Source organism: Triticum aestivum, chromosome 3D (genome assembly GCF_018294505.1).
Source record: "Triticum aestivum cultivar Chinese Spring chromosome 3D, IWGSC CS RefSeq v2.1, whole genome shotgun sequence".
NCBI classification, from domain to species: Eukaryota; Viridiplantae; Streptophyta; class Magnoliopsida; order Poales; family Poaceae; genus Triticum; species Triticum aestivum.
In genome coordinates, this window is record NC_057802.1 from 444,939,799 (window position 1) to 444,956,342 (window position 16,544).

Genomic DNA, 16,544 nt, shown 5'->3' on the forward strand with positions numbered 1-16,544 from the left:
GGCGGCTCCCGTGTCCGCCATGGACACGGCGCGGCGGCGGGGCGTCGTGCGAGGAGAGGAGACGACGGGCGTGGGCCGGCGGCCTGGCTCGGCTGGGCTCGGCCCAGTCGGGCGCAGCGCAGTTTTTTTTTTAAACGTTTCGCGGAAAATAATTCGTAGAAAAATAAATAAAAGACCAAAAAAGATAAAACAAATTTTCCCCGTCTAGTTAGAAAATCTAGAATAGGGTGAACATTTTTTGACACAAAATAAATTTTGAAAACATGCAATATTTTTTTAATGCAAATAAAATTGCAAATAAAATCCGAATAAAATCCAATAAATGATTTTAACACTTTTCCTCCAGTATTTCAATTGTTTTGGAGAAGTCATATTTTCTCCTCTCGTTTATTTTAAAATGAAATATTTTTCCGGAGAGAAAATAATTAAAACCAAAATCCTCGTTTTATAATTTGATGAAAATCAAATATGAAAATTCGAGAAAATCCCCAACTCTCTCCGAGGGTCCTTGAGTTGCTTAGGATTTATCGAGGATTTGTCAAAATGCAATAAAATATGATATGCAATGATGATCTATGTATAACATACCAAATTGAAAATTTGGGATGTTACAGACGGAGTCTTAGTCATCTTGCCCATGAGGCATGGTTCGCAAGCATCAAGTGATTCCTAATCAAGTGATTCCAAAAGCCCATCAGCATGGAGTTTCTTCATGCGCTTTACGCCAATATGACCTAAACGGCAGTGCCACAAATAAGTTGCACTATCATTATTAAACTTATATCTTTTGGCTTCAATACTATGAATATGTATATCACTACTATCAAGATTTAGTAAAAATAGACCACTCATCAAGGGTGAATGACCATAAAAGATATTACTCATATAAATAGAACAACCATTATTCTCTGATTTAAATGAATAACCGTCTCGCATCAAACAAGATCCAGATATAATGTTCATGCTTAACGCTGGCATCAAATAACAATTATTTAGGTCTAAAACTAATCCCGAAGGTAGATGTAGAGGTAGCGTGCCGACGGCGATCACATCGACTTTGGAACCATTTCCCACGCGCATCATCACCTCGTCCTTAGCCAATCTTTGCTTAATCCGTAGCCCCTGTTTCGAGTTGCAAATATGAGCCACAGAACCAGTATCAAATACCCAGGCGCTACTACGAGCATTAGTAAGGTACACATCAATAACATGTATATCAAATATACCATTCACTTTGCCATCCTTCTTATCCACCAAATATTTGGGGCAGTTCCGCTTCCAGTGACCAGTCCCTTTGCAGTAGAAGCACTCAGTCTCAGGCTTAGGTCCAGACTTGGGCTTCTTCACTTGAGCAGCAACTTGCTTGCCGTTCTTCTTGAAGTTCCCCTTCTTCCCTTTGCCCTTCTTCTTGAAACTGGTGGTCTTGTTGACCATCAACACTTGATGCTCCTTCTTGATTTCTACCTCCGCAGCCTTTAGCATTGCGAAGAGCTCGGGGATTGTCTTATCCATCCCTTGCATATTATAGTTCATCACGAAGCTTTTGTAGCTAGGTGGCAGTGATTGAAGAACTCTGTCAATGACACTATCAACCGGAAGATTAACTCCCAGTTGAGTCAACTGATTGTGGTACCCAGACATTCTGATTATATGCTCACTGATAGAACTATTCTCCTCCATTTTGCAGCTGTAGAACTTATTGGAGACTTCATATCTCTCAATCTGGGCATTTGCTTGAAATATTAACTTCAACTCCTGGAACATCTCATATGCTCCATGACGTTTAAAACGTCGTTGAAGTCCCAGTTCTAAGCCGTAAAGCATGGCACACTGAACTATCGAGTAGTCATCAGCCTTGCTCTGCCAGACGTTCATAACATCTGGGGTTGCTCCTGCAGCGGGTTTGGCACCTAGCGGTGCTTCCAGGAGGTAATTCTTCTGTGCAGCAATGAGGATAATCCTCAAGTTACGGACCCAGTCCGTGTAGTTCCTACCATCATCTTTCAACTTAGCTTTCTCTAGGAACGCATTAAAATTCAATGGAACAGCAGCACGGGCCATTTATCTAGAACAACATAGACATGCAAAATACTATTAGGTACTAAGTTCATGATAAATTAAAGTTCAATTAATCATATTACTTAAGAACTCCCACTTAGATAGATATCCCTCTAATCATCTAAGTGATCACGTGATCCATATCAACTAAACCATGTCCGACCATCATGTGAGATGGAGTAGTTTTCAATGATGAACATCACTATGTTGATCATATCTACTATATGATTCACGCTCAACCTTTCGGTCTCAGTGTTTCGAGGCCATATCTGCATATGCTAGGCTCGTCAAGTTTAACCCGAGTATTCTGCGTGTGCAAAACTGGCTTGCACCCGTTGTATGTGAACGTAGAGCTTATCACACCCGATCATCACGTGGTGTCTCGGCACGACGAACTGTCGCAACGGTGCATACTCAGGGAGAACACTTGTACCTTGAAAATTAGTGAGAGATCATCTTATAATGCTACCGCCGTACTAAGCAAAATAAGATGCATAAAGGATAAACATCACATGCAATCAATATAAGTGATATGATATGGCCATCATCATCTTGTGCCTTTGATCTCCATCTCCAAAGCACCGTCATGATCACCATCGTCACCGGCTTGACACCTTGATCTCCATCAAAGCATCATTGTCGTCTCGCCAACTATTGCTACTACGACTATCGCTACCTCTTAGTGATAAAGTAAAGCAACTACATGGCGATTGCATTTCATACAATAAAGCGACAACCATATGGCTCCTGCCAGTTGCCGATAACTGCTACAAAACATGATCATCTCATACAACAATTTATATGTCATCACGTCTTGACCATATCACATCACAGCAAGCCCTGCAAAAACAAATTAGACGTCCTCTACTTTGTTGTTGCAAGTTTTACGTGGCTGCTACGGGCTTCTAGCAAGAACCGTTCTTACCTATGCATCAAAACCACAACGATTTTTCGTCAAGTGCACCGTTTTAACCTTCAACAAGGACCGGGCGTAGCCACACTCGATTCAACTAAAGTTGGAGAAACAGACACCCACTAGCCACCTGTGTGCAAAGCACGGCGGTAGAACCAGTCGCATGAACGCGGTCATGTAATGTCGGTCCGGGCCGCTTCATCCAACAATACTGCGGAATCAAAGTATGACATGCTGGTAAGCAGTATGACTATTATCGCCCACAACTCTTTGTCTTCTACTCGTGCATATAACATCTACGCATAGACCTGGCTCTGATACCACTGTTGGGGAACGTAGTATTTAAAAAAAAATCCTACGATCACGCAAGATCTATCTAGGAGAAGCATAACAACGAGCAGGGAGAGTGTGTCCACGTACCCTCGTAGACCAGAAGCGGGAGCGTTAAGTAAAGCGGTTGATGTAGTCGAACGTCTTCGTGATCCAACCGATCAAGTACCGAACGCATGGCACCTCCGCGATCTGCACATGTACAGCTCGGTGACGTCCCTTGAACTCTTGATCCAGCTGAGGCCGAGGGAGAGTTTCGTCAGCAGGACGGCGTGGTGACGGTGATGATGAAGTTACCAGCACAGGGCTTCGCCTAAGCACTGCAACGATATGACCGAGGTGTGTTTCTGTGGAGGGGGGCACCGCACACGGCTAAGAGAAACTTTTGTGTGTCTTTGGGTGCCCCCTCCCACGTATATAAATGGGGGAGGGAGGAGGAGGCCGGCCAAGGGGAGGAGGCGCGCCATGGGGGGCAATCCTACTCCAAGTAGGATTCAGCCCCCTTTCCTATTCCAACAAGGAGAAGGGGGAAGGAGAGGGAGGAGAGAAGGAAAGGGGGGCCCGGCCCCCCTAGTCCTATTCGTTTTGGGCTAGGGGGCACGAGCCACACCTTGGCCTGCCTCCTCTCTTCCACAAATAGGCCATGAGGCCCAATAACCCCCCGGTACTCCGGAAAATACCCGATACACCTCGGAACTATTCCGGTGTCCGAATATAGTCTTCCAATATATCAATCTTTATGTCTCGACCATTTCGAGACTCCTCATCATGTCAGTGATCTCATCCGGGACTCCGAACTACTTTCGGTACATCAAAACACATAAACTCATAATACCGATCGTCATCGAACGTTAAGCGTGCGGACCCTACGGGTTCGAGTACTATGTAGACATGACCGAGACTCATCTCTGGTCAATAACCAATAGCGGAACCTGGATGCTCATATTGGCTCCCACATATTCTACGAAGATCTTTATCGGTCAAACCGCATAACAACATACGTTGTTCCCTTTGTCATCGGTATGTTACTTGCCCGAGATTCGATCGTCGGTATCACTATACCTAGTTCAATCTCGTTACCGGCAAGTCTCTTTACTCGTTCCGTAATGCATCATCCCGTAACTAACTCATTAGTTACATTGCTTGCAAGGCTTATAGTGATGTGCATTACCGAGAGGGCCCAGAGATACCTCTCCGACAATAGGAGTGACAAATCCTAATCTCGATCTATGCCAACTCAACAAACACCATCGGAGACACCTGTAGAGCATCTTTATAATCCCCCAGTTACGTTGGGACGTTTGATAGCACACTAAGTGTTCCTCCGGTATTCGGGAGCTGCATAATCTCATAGTCATAGGAACATGTATAAGTCATGAAGAAAGCAATAGCAATAAACTAAACGATCATAGTGCTAAGCTAATGGATGGGTCATGTCAATCACATCATTCTCTAATGATGTGATCCCGTTCATCAAATGACAACTCATGTCTATGGCTAGGAAACTTAACCATCTTTGATTAACGAGCTAGTCAAGTAGAGGCATACTAGTGACACTCTATTTGTCTATGTATTCACACATGTACTAAGTTTCCGGTCAATACAATTCTAGTATGAATAATAAACATTTATCATGATATAAGGAAATATAAATAACAACTTTATTATTGCCTCTAGGGCATATTTCCTTCACTTTGAGGTGGTTTCCTACCCTACAAACAATTTCATCTTATGTTCTCCGCGATAGGAACTTTGGAGTCACTCTTTGTTGCACGTTGAGGTATGTTATATGATTTAATTATGTTATCATTGTTGAGAGAACTTGCACTAGTGAAAGTATGAACCCTAGGCCTTGTTTTCAAGCATTGCAATACCGTTTTCACTCACTTTTACTACTAGTTACCTTGCTGTTTTTATATTTTCATATTACAAATACCTATATCTACTATCCGTATTACACTTGTATCACCGTCTCTTCGCCGAACTAGTGCACTCATACAATTTACCGTTGTATTGGGTGTGTTGGGGACACAAGAGACTCGTTGTTATTTGGTTGCAGGGTTGTTTGAGAGAGACCATCTTCATCCTACGCCTCCCATGGATTGATAAACCTTAGGTCATCCACTTGAGGGAAATTTGCTACTATCCTATGAAACTCTGTGCTTGGAGGCCCAACACGAGTCTACAAGAAGAAGGTTGCGTAGTAGACATCAGCGAGTTGCTCCTTCGCGCGCCGGTGCTCGCCGAGGAGGTGGAGGTTGTAGGCCTGGTCGACCTGCACCTGCCGAAACGCGGCCCGCTGCTCTTCCAACACGATCTCGGTGTAGTGAGCACAGGCCTCATCCATGGTGATGCCTGCATCAGCCGACGAGGACGATGGCGCTAGCTCATCGTCAGCCGCCTCTTCCATTGGGGCGTCCGCAACACTGGCTCCGGTGAGCTCGTCCGTCTGTCAGCGTGCTAGCCGGTTGCAATGGCGACAATCTCCTTCTTTTGCTCAGACGAGAGGCTATCCTAGAGGGCTTTGGAGCTCGAGGAGGCCATGGGGGGCGTGGTGCTGAGAGGAGATAGGTATCGAAGGAGGTTGGATGCGGCTATTGTCGGGCCTAGAGTTTATATAGCGGGCGGATGGCAGACCATATCCCGATTGATCACTTTTCTCCCTTTGATTGAGCCCTTGAAGTTAAGAATATGCTCCACTTGCCGGTCCATTTCCTTTTGCATGCTCATGAGCATGATCATGTTCACTTGTTCGTCCGAATCAGACGAATCAAAGAACTCATCTTCAATCATTTTAGCAAGCTCCATCGGTCCGTACTCCTCGTCCGAGAAGCATCGGAATTCATCGTTTTCCCTATAAATAAATCACAAAAAACCTGGTCGGAAAATGTGTTGAACATATAGAGCTCAAGGGGTAGCCCGAGAGTTCTCGCGGTGGCGTCCGGGCCGGCGGCAAGTACGGGAGAGAGGACTACTGTGCCGGTGCTGGCGGCTCGGAACGGCTGCGGAGCAAGGGTAGCGACGGAGCTGCGAGATGTCCAATCCGGAGGATGAAAAAGAGAGGAGAGAGCAAATGGACCCGGTATATCGAGGGGTGGATTCAATGTAATTTATGGCGAGTTAGGCCTGTCGAGTCTAACATAACGGACGCGTTTGGACATTCTTGTATCCGTTCTATATTTGAGTTGGATACAAAAGTCGATCCAAGCATTTAAGACGCAGGTGTCTCGATGGGTTTTTTTGACCGGTGGTCATTGACCGGGCCATCCGCCCTTTGAGTGGAGTATACGGGGTGCCCGGCTCTCACATTGCACGTGACCCGGACCAACCACACCATGTGATCAACCGCCGGCACAGTCTATCAGCACAAGCCCACCACGCCGGCGCACCCGCGCCACCGCGTCGCGAGAAGAAAAGAGAAACCCCGCTCGCTCTTCGGGCGAGCGTTTTTCCCCGCATGCATCACCAGCTCAAACCGCCCGAGGCCGCCACGCTCCCGCGCCACCTCCTCGAAGCCCACGTCGTGTCGCTGGTCCGCCAATGCCGCAGCCTCCGCGCGCTCCGCGGCGCCCACGCGCGCCTTCTCAGGCTCCGCCTCCCGCGCCTCACCTACGCATTCGCGCTCTCCAAGCTGCTCGCCTCCTGCGCCGCCTCCGCCCCGACCGCCGCGGCGGCCTCGTACGCGCGCAGCCTGTTCGACCAAATCCCCGAGCCGACCGCCTTCTGCTACAACTCCCTCATCCGTGCGCTCGCCACCCCCAGCAACCCCACCACGGACGCCTTCCTGCTCTACCGCCGCATGCTGCGCGCGGGCTCCCCGTCCCCCAACAGCTTCACCGTCGCGTTCGCGCTCAAGGCGTGCGCCGCCGTGCCGGCTCTCGGCAAGGGCCGCCAGCTGCACTCGCAGGCCTTCCGCCAGGGGCTGGAACCGAGCCCCTACGTGCAGACCGGACTGCTTAACCTCTATGCCAGGTGTGAGGAGGTTGCGCTGGCCAGGAGCGTGTTTGATGGCATGGCCGAGGACAAGAATCTGGTCGCGTGGAGCTCCATGATCGGCGGGTACTCCAGAGCGGGGATGGTTAACGAAGCGCTGGACCTGTTTCGGGACATGCAGGCTGCTGGGGTGAGCCCGGATGAGGTCACAATGGTTAGCGTAATCTCGGCTTGCGCCAAGGCGGGCGCTCTTGATTTGGGCAGGTGGGTGCATGCTTTTATAGATAGGAAGGGGATCATGGTCGATCTTGAGCTGAGCACCGCGTTGATTGACATGTATGCAAAGTGCGGTTTGATAGAGCGGGCAAGGTTGGTATTTGATGCGATGGTGGAGAGGGATACCAAGGCATGGAGTGCAATGATAGTTGGACTGGCGATGCATGGGCTTGCAGAGGATGCGTTGGGCCTTTTCTCAAGAATGCTCCAGCTTAAGGTAAATGTTGCACTGATGTGTTTATAGTTCTGTTTACCTGGTCCACTTTTGGTGATAACCTGATCATATGCATTAATCTGCACGGAAAATATGCACTGACAGTTCATTTTTGTTTAGCTTCGGATTTGTAATGTGGTACCGTAAACTTGACTCATGACTCTTGATGATGACTGCGCTTAAGTAATTCTATACAAGATATTTTCCAAGACTGTAAAATTGTTCCACATAAAGCTTGGTTCATAATAGGGGTCCGTCCATCGATTCTATACAAGATACTTTCCAAGGTTGCGTCATTCTTCCCCTAAAAGGTGCACATCCATCAATTCCCTCATCTAGTGTAGTGCTCTGTTCAGAGACCAAGGAAGCTGTTAGTATGAGTTCCTGATTTCCCTGTTGTAGACTAGATTGCTTACCGACTTTCATGATGGAAGAAGATACTGACTTGAGGGAAGGCAGTACAGAGCAGCAGCCTAGGTATAAGCAGGAATTCAGGTTTGCTTTTCTGTTTTCCGAATCTTACCCACCTGAGAGTCCTAGTCTCGAAAGGGCGCCTTGGCCATCCAGCCTTATCGAAGAATTGATCCAAAAGTTGTGAGCCGATAGAAGGGGAAAGATAGTAGGTTTCAGAAAGGAAATATTCCAATGGTTAGATTACCTCCATCCTGGTCAACAATGGGGATTTGTAAAGGTATCAAACTTATATAGATGACAATTTTTGATGTAGTTTCACGTCTACCTATACCAAAGGGTTTCTATAGTATGCCGAACTAGTGATAGTACCAAATGGTCAATGCCTACCTCAAAGATTTGCATCTATGGAGTTACGAATTACCTACGGTGAGTGTTCCTTCTGCCCCAATGATCTACCAAAACGGAAATGCCTTCCATAAGATGATGAAATCGTTTTTCTACCTTTTGCCTTTGATGTTTCCCTTCTCTTCCAACATTCTTGAAACCTGACAAATTAACTACTATTGCATATGGAGGACAAGTCAAAAGTAGATTCATTGCATCGTCAAAATTAGACCAGTAAACAATTGGATCGAAGGTCAAGTATTGGGAAAGGTACAAGGTGTTTTGGCCACCCTAAATTCAAGAGAAGAGTACCGATTGGATCAAGAAGAAAATCCATGTTCCTATCTTTTTATCCAACTTGAATGATTAAAGTGAAAGTAGTGGCATCGCATTACTCTAAAGGGTAAGTTGTGTTGAAATCAATCAAAGGCTGAACTGCACTTGCTCTTTCATTCACCTAGAATTTTGGCTTGCTCTTAGGGTGGACTACATCAGAGGTATTGGAACTACGTTTCGTATATCCTTTTTTCTTAGGAAATACTATGATCCAGTAGCTATAAATAGGAAGCAGAACCTCCTAATGTCTATACATAGAAGTAGTCCCAGGACCGAGTCATCGACTGTGCTAACTCCATGCGTAGCATAGGAGATGGATGAAGGAAAAGGCATCACAGGAAGGAATGATCCAATAAATCCGGATAGCCAAGAAAAAACACTTCTCTCGATTCGTCTCTACCCTCCCATACCTCCTAAAACAACAGTAGTTTGCTTTTTTCGTTCAATTGTACCTGGCCCAAGCGCCTATCTATTTAGTACTTCTGAGTACCGCACAACAGCTTTCGAGTAAGAAAGCAACTTGACATTATGATCCCCGAGAAGAGGATTTGTATTATAGTAGGTTTGTTTTCCATTTCCAGGTTCCATCCTTTTTTTGGAAAATTCTATTTTCATTTTCCCATCGGCCTAGAATTGCCTTTCCTTCTCCTTTTGATTTTCGGAAAACAACTTTCGAGTAAGAAACCAAAGTCATAATAATACAAAAATCAAAAGGAGAAGGAAAGGCAATTCTAGGCCGATGGGAAAATGAAAAAAGATTTTCTCGGAAAAAAGGATGGGACCTGGAAATGGAAAACAAACCTACTATAATACGAATCCTCTTCTCGGAGATCATAATGTCAAATTGCTTGCTTACTCGAAAGTTGTTGTGTGGTACTTGAAAGTACTAAATAGATAAGCACTTGGGCCAGGTACAATTGAACGAAAAGAAGCAAACTACCGTTGTTCTAGGAGGTATGGGAGGGCAGAGACCGATCGAGAGAAGTGCCTTTTCTTGGCTATCTGGATGTATTGGATCATTCCTTCCTGTGACGCCTTTTCCTCCATCTATCTCCTACGCTACGCATGGAGTTAGCACAGTCTATGAACCGGTCCTGGGACTCCTTTCTATGTATAGACATTAGGAGGTTCTGCTTTCTATTTATAGCTACTGGATCGTAGTATTTCCTAAGAAAATAGGATACACGAAACGTAGTTCCAATACCTCTGATGTGGTCCACCCTAAGAGCAAGCCAAAATTCTAGGTGAATGAAAGGGCAACTGCAGTTCGGCCTTTGATTGGCTTCAACACAACTTACCCTTTAGAGTAAATACGATGCCACCACTTTCACTTTAATCATTCAAGTTGGATAAAAAGATTGGGATAGGGATTTTCTTCTTGATCCAGTCGGTACTCTTCTCTTAAATTGTGGGGTGGCCAAAACACCTTGTACCTTTCCCAATACTTGACCTTCGATTCAATTGTTTACTGGTCCAGTTTTGACGATGGAATGAATCTACTTTTGACTTGTCCTTCATATGCAATAGTTTGATTGTCAGGTTTAAAGAATGCTGGAAGAGAAGGTGAACCTCAAAGGCAGAAGGTAGAAAAACGATTTCATCATCTTATGGAAGGCATTTCCATTTTGGTAGACCATTGGGGCAGAAGGAACACTCACTGTAGGCAATTCATAACTCTATAGATCCAAACCTTTGAGGTAGGCATTGACCATTTGGTACTGTCACTAGTTCGGGTATAGGTAGACGTGAAGCTACATCGAAAATTGTCATTTTATAGATAGCTTAAGTTTGATACCTTCACAAATCCCCATCGTTGACTGAGATGGAGGTAATCTAACCACTGGAATATTTCCTTTCTGAAACTTGCTATCTCTCCCTTCTATCGGCTCACAACTTTTGAATCAATTCTTCGATAAGGCTGGATGGCCAAGGCGCACTTTCGAGACTAGGACTCTCAGGTGGGTACGATTCGGAAAACAGAAAAGCTAACCTGAATTCCTGCTTATCCCTAGGCTGCTGCTCTGTACAGGAACTCTGAACTTAAACTAATAGCTTCCTTGGTCTCTGAACAGAGCACTACACTAGATGAGGGGATCGATGGATGTGCACCTTTTAGGGAAGAATGCCACAATCCTTCTCTACTTATCAGCTTGCATGCTCAACTTCATTTCGCAAGAAATCATCATAGCACTCAGTCTTTGCAAATGATTATAATAGCTATTTCCTAAATTCTCATGTTTATATTTCAGATTAGACCCAATAACGTCACCTTTATAGGTGTGTTGTCAGCCTGTGCTCACAATGGGTTAGTTGATGATGGGCGGCGATATTGGTCTACTATGCAAGAAATGGGAATTAAAGCTTCAATGGAGAACTATGGTTGCATGGTTGACCTTCTCTGCCGTTCTGGCCTTTTGGATGAAGCTTATTCATTTGTTACAAGCATGCCCATCTTACCAAATTCAGTAATTTGGAGGAATCTTCTTGTGGCGAGTAAAAGCTCGAACAGAACTGATATAGTAGGATTGGCTTCTAAAAAGCTCTTTGAGTTGGAACCTCAGAATCCAGAGAACTATGTTCTCCTCTCCAATTTGTATGCGTTGAACTCCCAGTGGGACAGAGTGAGGTATATGAGGAAAAAGATGAAGGACAACAATGTTACTGTCGTTGCTGGCTGTAGTTCAATTGAAATAAATGGCTATCTGCACAAATTTGTGGTGAGTGATGGTTCACACCCTGAAATCAAGGAGATAAGAGTGGTATTGAGGGAAATAGCTGACCGGGTTCTACGATCTGGCCATAAGCCTTGGACTGCGGCCGTTCTACATGATGTTGGTGAAGAGGAAAAAGAAATTGCACTTTGTGAGCATAGTGAAAGGTTAGCCATCGCATATGGGTTGCTGAAGACAAAAGCACCTCATGTCATTCGGGTGGTAAAGAACTTGAGATTTTGTCCGGATTGCCATGAAGTGGCAAAAATAATAAGTAAATCATATGGCCGAGAAATCATTGTCAGGGACCGTGTTCGTTTCCATAGATTTATTGGAGGAAGTTGTTCTTGCAACGACTTTTGGTGATTGCGTAACGCATTGAATCACTTATATCTGATTATCCAAAGCCCGGGAGATGTGATGCCTTAAAAGGAAAATTGTTCGAGAATTGATGAAAGGGACTTGTGCAGATCATGGGGGTTCCAATGTTACTGAAATAAATTTTACATCATCGAGGTATTTCTTTTTTCTTACCAGAATTCGATGTTTTGTCCTGTCGTTTGTATCTCCAGTGTGAATGCCTAGCGTTATCTAACCAGAAAACAAGCTACATTAGTGATAGCGTGCATGTTGTATCAACCTAAAAGAGAGAGAGATGGCGACTGCATTGCTGTCATAGCTTTTTTTAAATGTCTCTGTCCATGCATTATCAAAGATTGGTTGCGTTGCTCATTACACCATCTATACATGTTGGCCAATTTAAATGTTTAGTTAATGTTTACTTGTTTACTTATTATTTTTGCCACATCATCGCGATCCAGGCAAAATCTCAAGTTCTTTCACTATGCTCACCATCTCCTCTTCACCAACATCAGGCTTGCGGCCAGACCGTAGCACCCGATCAGCTCCCTCAGCACCAATCTTATCTCCTTGGTTTCAGGGTGTGAACCATCACTCATTACATATATCTGATCATACAAGGCCCTGGAGATGTGATGCCTTGAAAGGAAAATTATTCCATGAGTGATGGAAGGGACTTGTGCAGATTACGGGGGTTCCATTATTACTGAACATTTTTTACATTCGTCGAGGTACTCTTCTTCTTACCAGAATTCGATGTTGCGTCCCGTTGTCTGTATCTCCAGTGCTAGTGCATTGTATTATCTAACTAGAAAACAAGCTACATTAGTGATAGACTGGATGTTGTATCAACCTAAAAGAGAAAGAGAAGGCGACGGCATTGCTGTCATGGCTTGTTTAAATGTCTCTGTCCATTGCGTTAATAAAGGCCGGTTGCGTTACTCATTACCATTTATAAGTCAAATTTGGAACTATAATTGGATGCACATGCACCTAAAAGATTGATTAATGTTTACTTGTTTCTTTATGCCAATATGGCCACTTCAGGGGCACCGTGATGCTCAGTCCCACACCCTCCACATGGTGTGCTTCCAGCCCCAGCAGGCAACAGGGTCCCAAAGGTCCAACACTGTGCAAGAGCGGGCTTGTTCAGGCTACCCCAGGTCGGCATACTGAAACATGTCGTGTTTGCCAGGCAAAGGTGGCTGAGGAACATGTCGTGGTCTGTCGTGTTTGCCAGGCAAAGGTGGCGGAGGAACATGTCGTGGTCCAAAGCTCTCGTGCCGGCGGTTGACCGGAAGTGGAAGCAACGATCGTAGGTTCGTAACCTTATTACTTGGCTTTGACGGCACGATTGAGCTCTTCGTGTCGATGGAGACAGTCAGAGATGGCAGCTTGGCGCAGCAAGAGCAGACGAGAACCGCAGCTAAGATTACTGAAATGTTGTGTATTTCATTTTACACTGGGGAAGTGGTTACATCCACAGATACATTGTTACCATTGGTTACATCCCTCCATGTGTTACTTTACTTCAGCCATTACCTGATCCATGAAGGAATCAGTTTTTTTTTGGCGGGGCATGAAGGAATCAGCTTAACTGATGTAATAATGCCCAAACTCAAAACAGAAAACAGAATGCACACGCATAACATACTTATTACACAAATTACACACATAACATGCTTATATATTACATAAATAAATGAGCAAAACAGTTTTTATTTTAATAATAAGAAAAGACAGTTAATAATCTCAAGGTCATGCATACGTCAACCAAAGAATTTTCAAAACCGTGTCCACTGATGTCCAAACAAAAGTTCATAGATCAAACGCCATCCAACATGAAAGCCTTGCTGATAACCAGAGGAACGCCTGTGAATAGCGCAGGAGTCTCTGCGATATGCTCAAGAAGCAAGTTGGTTCTGACTCAAGAAAGAAAACATCCCTTTGTACTTGGCAGCCACGAATTGGCGTGATAGCATGCTTATCGGCGGCTCCTTGCAGCAGCTGGAGCTACGCTTGATCTGTTCCATGGCCTTCATGCTTATCGGCGGCTCCTTGCAGCAGCTGGAACTACGTTTGATCTGTTCCATGGCCTTCAGTACAGGTACGGTAGGTATGGCTTCTTCCACTGCGGCACTAGCCGGTGGCTGCCACGGTGATAACTTATGATATTCAGGAACACTAGTGTCAGTTCTGCTGCTAGTGATGCTGCCATATGCCTTCCGATGTTGAGGATCACTAGTGTCAATTCTGCTGCTGCCACCATTGCTACTGCGATGGGAAGGTTTCTTATCTCTTTTGCTGCTGCTGCTGCTGTGGTGAGAATGCTTCTTGTCCTTTTTGCTGCCACTGCTAGTGCGGCTGCTGCTGCTGCTGCTGCTGCCCTTTGGGGGCTTGTATTTGTAGTGGCTCTTCCTTGAACTTCTCTGGTGCGGCTTCACTGTGTGTGAGTCAGAAGTAACAGGAGGATCATATACGTCAGGGGCCCATGAAACAATCAACTTTGTCACAATTCCCCGCTTTGCACGGCTTCCTTTCATAGCAGAAACCAACAGTTGAGTCCCCTGCATGTAGAGTATATGTTATTACAAATCACTATATGGTCAGCCAAGTAGAGAATAGAACATTTCACAAGCAAAATTACTTATATTCAGATAAGCAATAGCTCGATGAGGTCATACTCGTTTTCATAATTCAGATCAGCAGTTGGTTTAATAATGAAAGAAGAAGATACGAAGAAACAAGGGAAAAGAATGGACAGCATTCTCAGATCAATTCAAACAAATATCGAAGATGACTTCACAACTGGTATCAACACAATCAATTTACCAAAACAAAGGCAAGCTATGATACCTCCTAACAGGTAGAAAAAGGAGCAGTGACGCATAAGAGCGGAATAATATTTAGCTACCCAAAATCCTAAATGGCAAGTAATAATTTGTTATAAGAAACAAGAGTTGATATATGAAAAATTAAGCGTCCAACATTTCTAGCACATTTTTACATGGAGAGCTGGCTTACTGACAAATATTTTGGTACAAAGATAACAAAACAAACACTCTGACGATATAGCAAGATAAGACAGATAAGGAAGAGTCCATGCGTGTACTGCAATCAAATACTTACATTGGTTGAGAAATTTCCATTCTCTGAATTTCCAGTTGATGATTCAGACGCATTCCCGGCAGTGAAGGCTGACGATGTGACCATTTCAGTGTCAATAACAACCAAATCATCAGCCGAATCTGATTCTACAGAAAGTGAATCCCCATTTTCGTCAGAGTCTTCACTCAGATCTGTCTCTTCATCATCATTGTCATCATAGACACGCATCACCTCAGCAAGAGCCAAACTGATTTCCTTGACAACCAAATCATCTTTCACACATGCTATTCCAGCTTCAAACTTTTCATCTTCAGGGAGAGCACAAGAGCTGTGCTCAAAACCTGCTTTTCCGCAGGTGCTGCGGCTGAGACATGAGCTGCTGCTCACACCTTCAGCACTGCAGTCTACCAAAGGTCCGCCCATCCACAAGCTAGATCCGAAGTTCAGAAGAGAACTTCCTGCTTAGCAGGGAAAAACAAAATTAGAATAGAACAAGTGAAGGATTTCTTAAGGACCACACCCTAGATTACTAGATAAAAGTTAACAAGACCATATGATAGAAATAGGTGCACATATATTGCTCATATTTAAGTTCATTAGATCTAAGGCAACATTTCTAGTAAAATAGGTAAACCAAATATTATTTGTTGCACTAAATCAGCGACAATTAATACTATGGTTCAGGCGAGTAGTATTTTATCAAGCAACTAAAATGTTTAAATCCTCAAGGGCATTCACTTCATGACATATATTAACAGGTATAACTGCATAAGACAATAAATATTCGAAAGAATCATAATTCCATCGTTAATACTATGACCACAATTTCATTGCATTTGCAATTCCACCAGAAGAGTAAACTGGCATATTTTCACATAGGAGTATACTAGAAAAAATGACCAGGCAAATTTCCCATACCTCTTTCCTCGGAGAGACAGCAATCACCACCTCCAACAGGCCAAATCGCTCTGGATCGGACCTGGTGATCGAACACAGACACAGACACCAAACTCGCGCAAACGCAAAAGGCAGAGATGTAGCACCTAGCCCTCACAACCAGACAATCCTCAGGACGAGCACAAGGAGCAGATCGAACCGAAGGTCGTGGGCGACGAGGGGGAGGCAAACGTCAGAGGCAATTACTACGATTACCAATACTACTACTACTAAAACGATGCGAGGAGGAGAGCTTGAGGCGGTGCGAGCAGGGGAAGAAGGAGTTCCCGGACGCGACGGCGCGGAGGCTGGTGGTGGGGTACGCGGCTGGCGCCGCAGACATGGTGTCCGCGCGGTGGGCGCCGCAACGCTGCGGTGCCTCCTAGATATCCAACTTGTCGGGTTCCGGCGACCGGGGACGACGGCGGGCGGAGAGGAGGGAGCGGCGGGCGGGAGGGCGGGCGCGCCGAGGTCACGCCCTGCTAATGGGTCGGCCTCACCGGAGCTGAGATTCGGGGCGTCGACGGCGAGGGATTTGGGGATCGGATCAGGGCGAGGCGAGGCGAGCGAG

At 45.1% G+C, this 16,544-nt stretch overlaps 2 protein-coding genes across 5 annotated transcripts; one reads left to right on the forward strand and one right to left on the reverse strand.

Annotated features, from left to right (window-relative positions):
* Positions 1–6,598: 6,598 nt before the first annotated feature.
* On the forward strand, positions 6,599–13,426 carry LOC123079535 (pentatricopeptide repeat-containing protein At2g02980, chloroplastic). Of its 4 annotated transcripts, none has more exons than XM_044502309.1 (4): positions 6,599–7,727; positions 11,108–12,085; positions 12,391–12,660; positions 12,977–13,426. In XM_044502309.1, exons 1-2 carry the CDS (start codon positions 6,759–6,761, stop codon positions 11,933–11,935), a joined length of 1,797 nt encoding a protein of 598 aa, XP_044358244.1. In that variant the 5' UTR covers positions 6,599–6,758; the 3' UTR covers positions 11,936–12,085; positions 12,391–12,660; positions 12,977–13,426. The 4 variants fall into 4 exon arrangements, with proteins under 4 accessions (XP_044358244.1, XP_044358246.1, XP_044358245.1 ...); XM_044502311.1 differs by having other exon boundaries at positions 12,510–12,660; XM_044502310.1 differs by lacking the exon at positions 12,977–13,426 and having other exon boundaries at positions 12,445–12,874.
* Positions 13,427–13,565: 139 nt separating this feature from the next.
* LOC123079536 (uncharacterized serine-rich protein C1E8.05) lies at positions 13,566–16,253 on the reverse strand (the record flags this gene model as incomplete). The annotated part of the gene is given in 3 exon segments (XM_044502314.1): positions 13,566–14,496; positions 15,059–15,495; positions 15,956–16,253. Coding segments are annotated over 2 exon segments (1,065 nt in total). The 3' UTR covers positions 13,566–13,833.
* Positions 16,254–16,544: the final 291 nt, after the last annotated feature.

Excerpts from the sequence above, each read along its gene's own strand:
- LOC123079535 (XM_044502309.1), top strand. The coding sequence starts at position 6,759 with ATGCATCACCAGCTCAAACCGCCCGAGGCCGCCACGCTCCCGCGCCAC. Across the intron at positions 7,728-11,107 it reads CAAGAATGCTCCAGCTTAAG|ATTAGACCCAATAACGTCAC; the intron begins GTAAATGTTGCA and ends TTTATATTTCAG.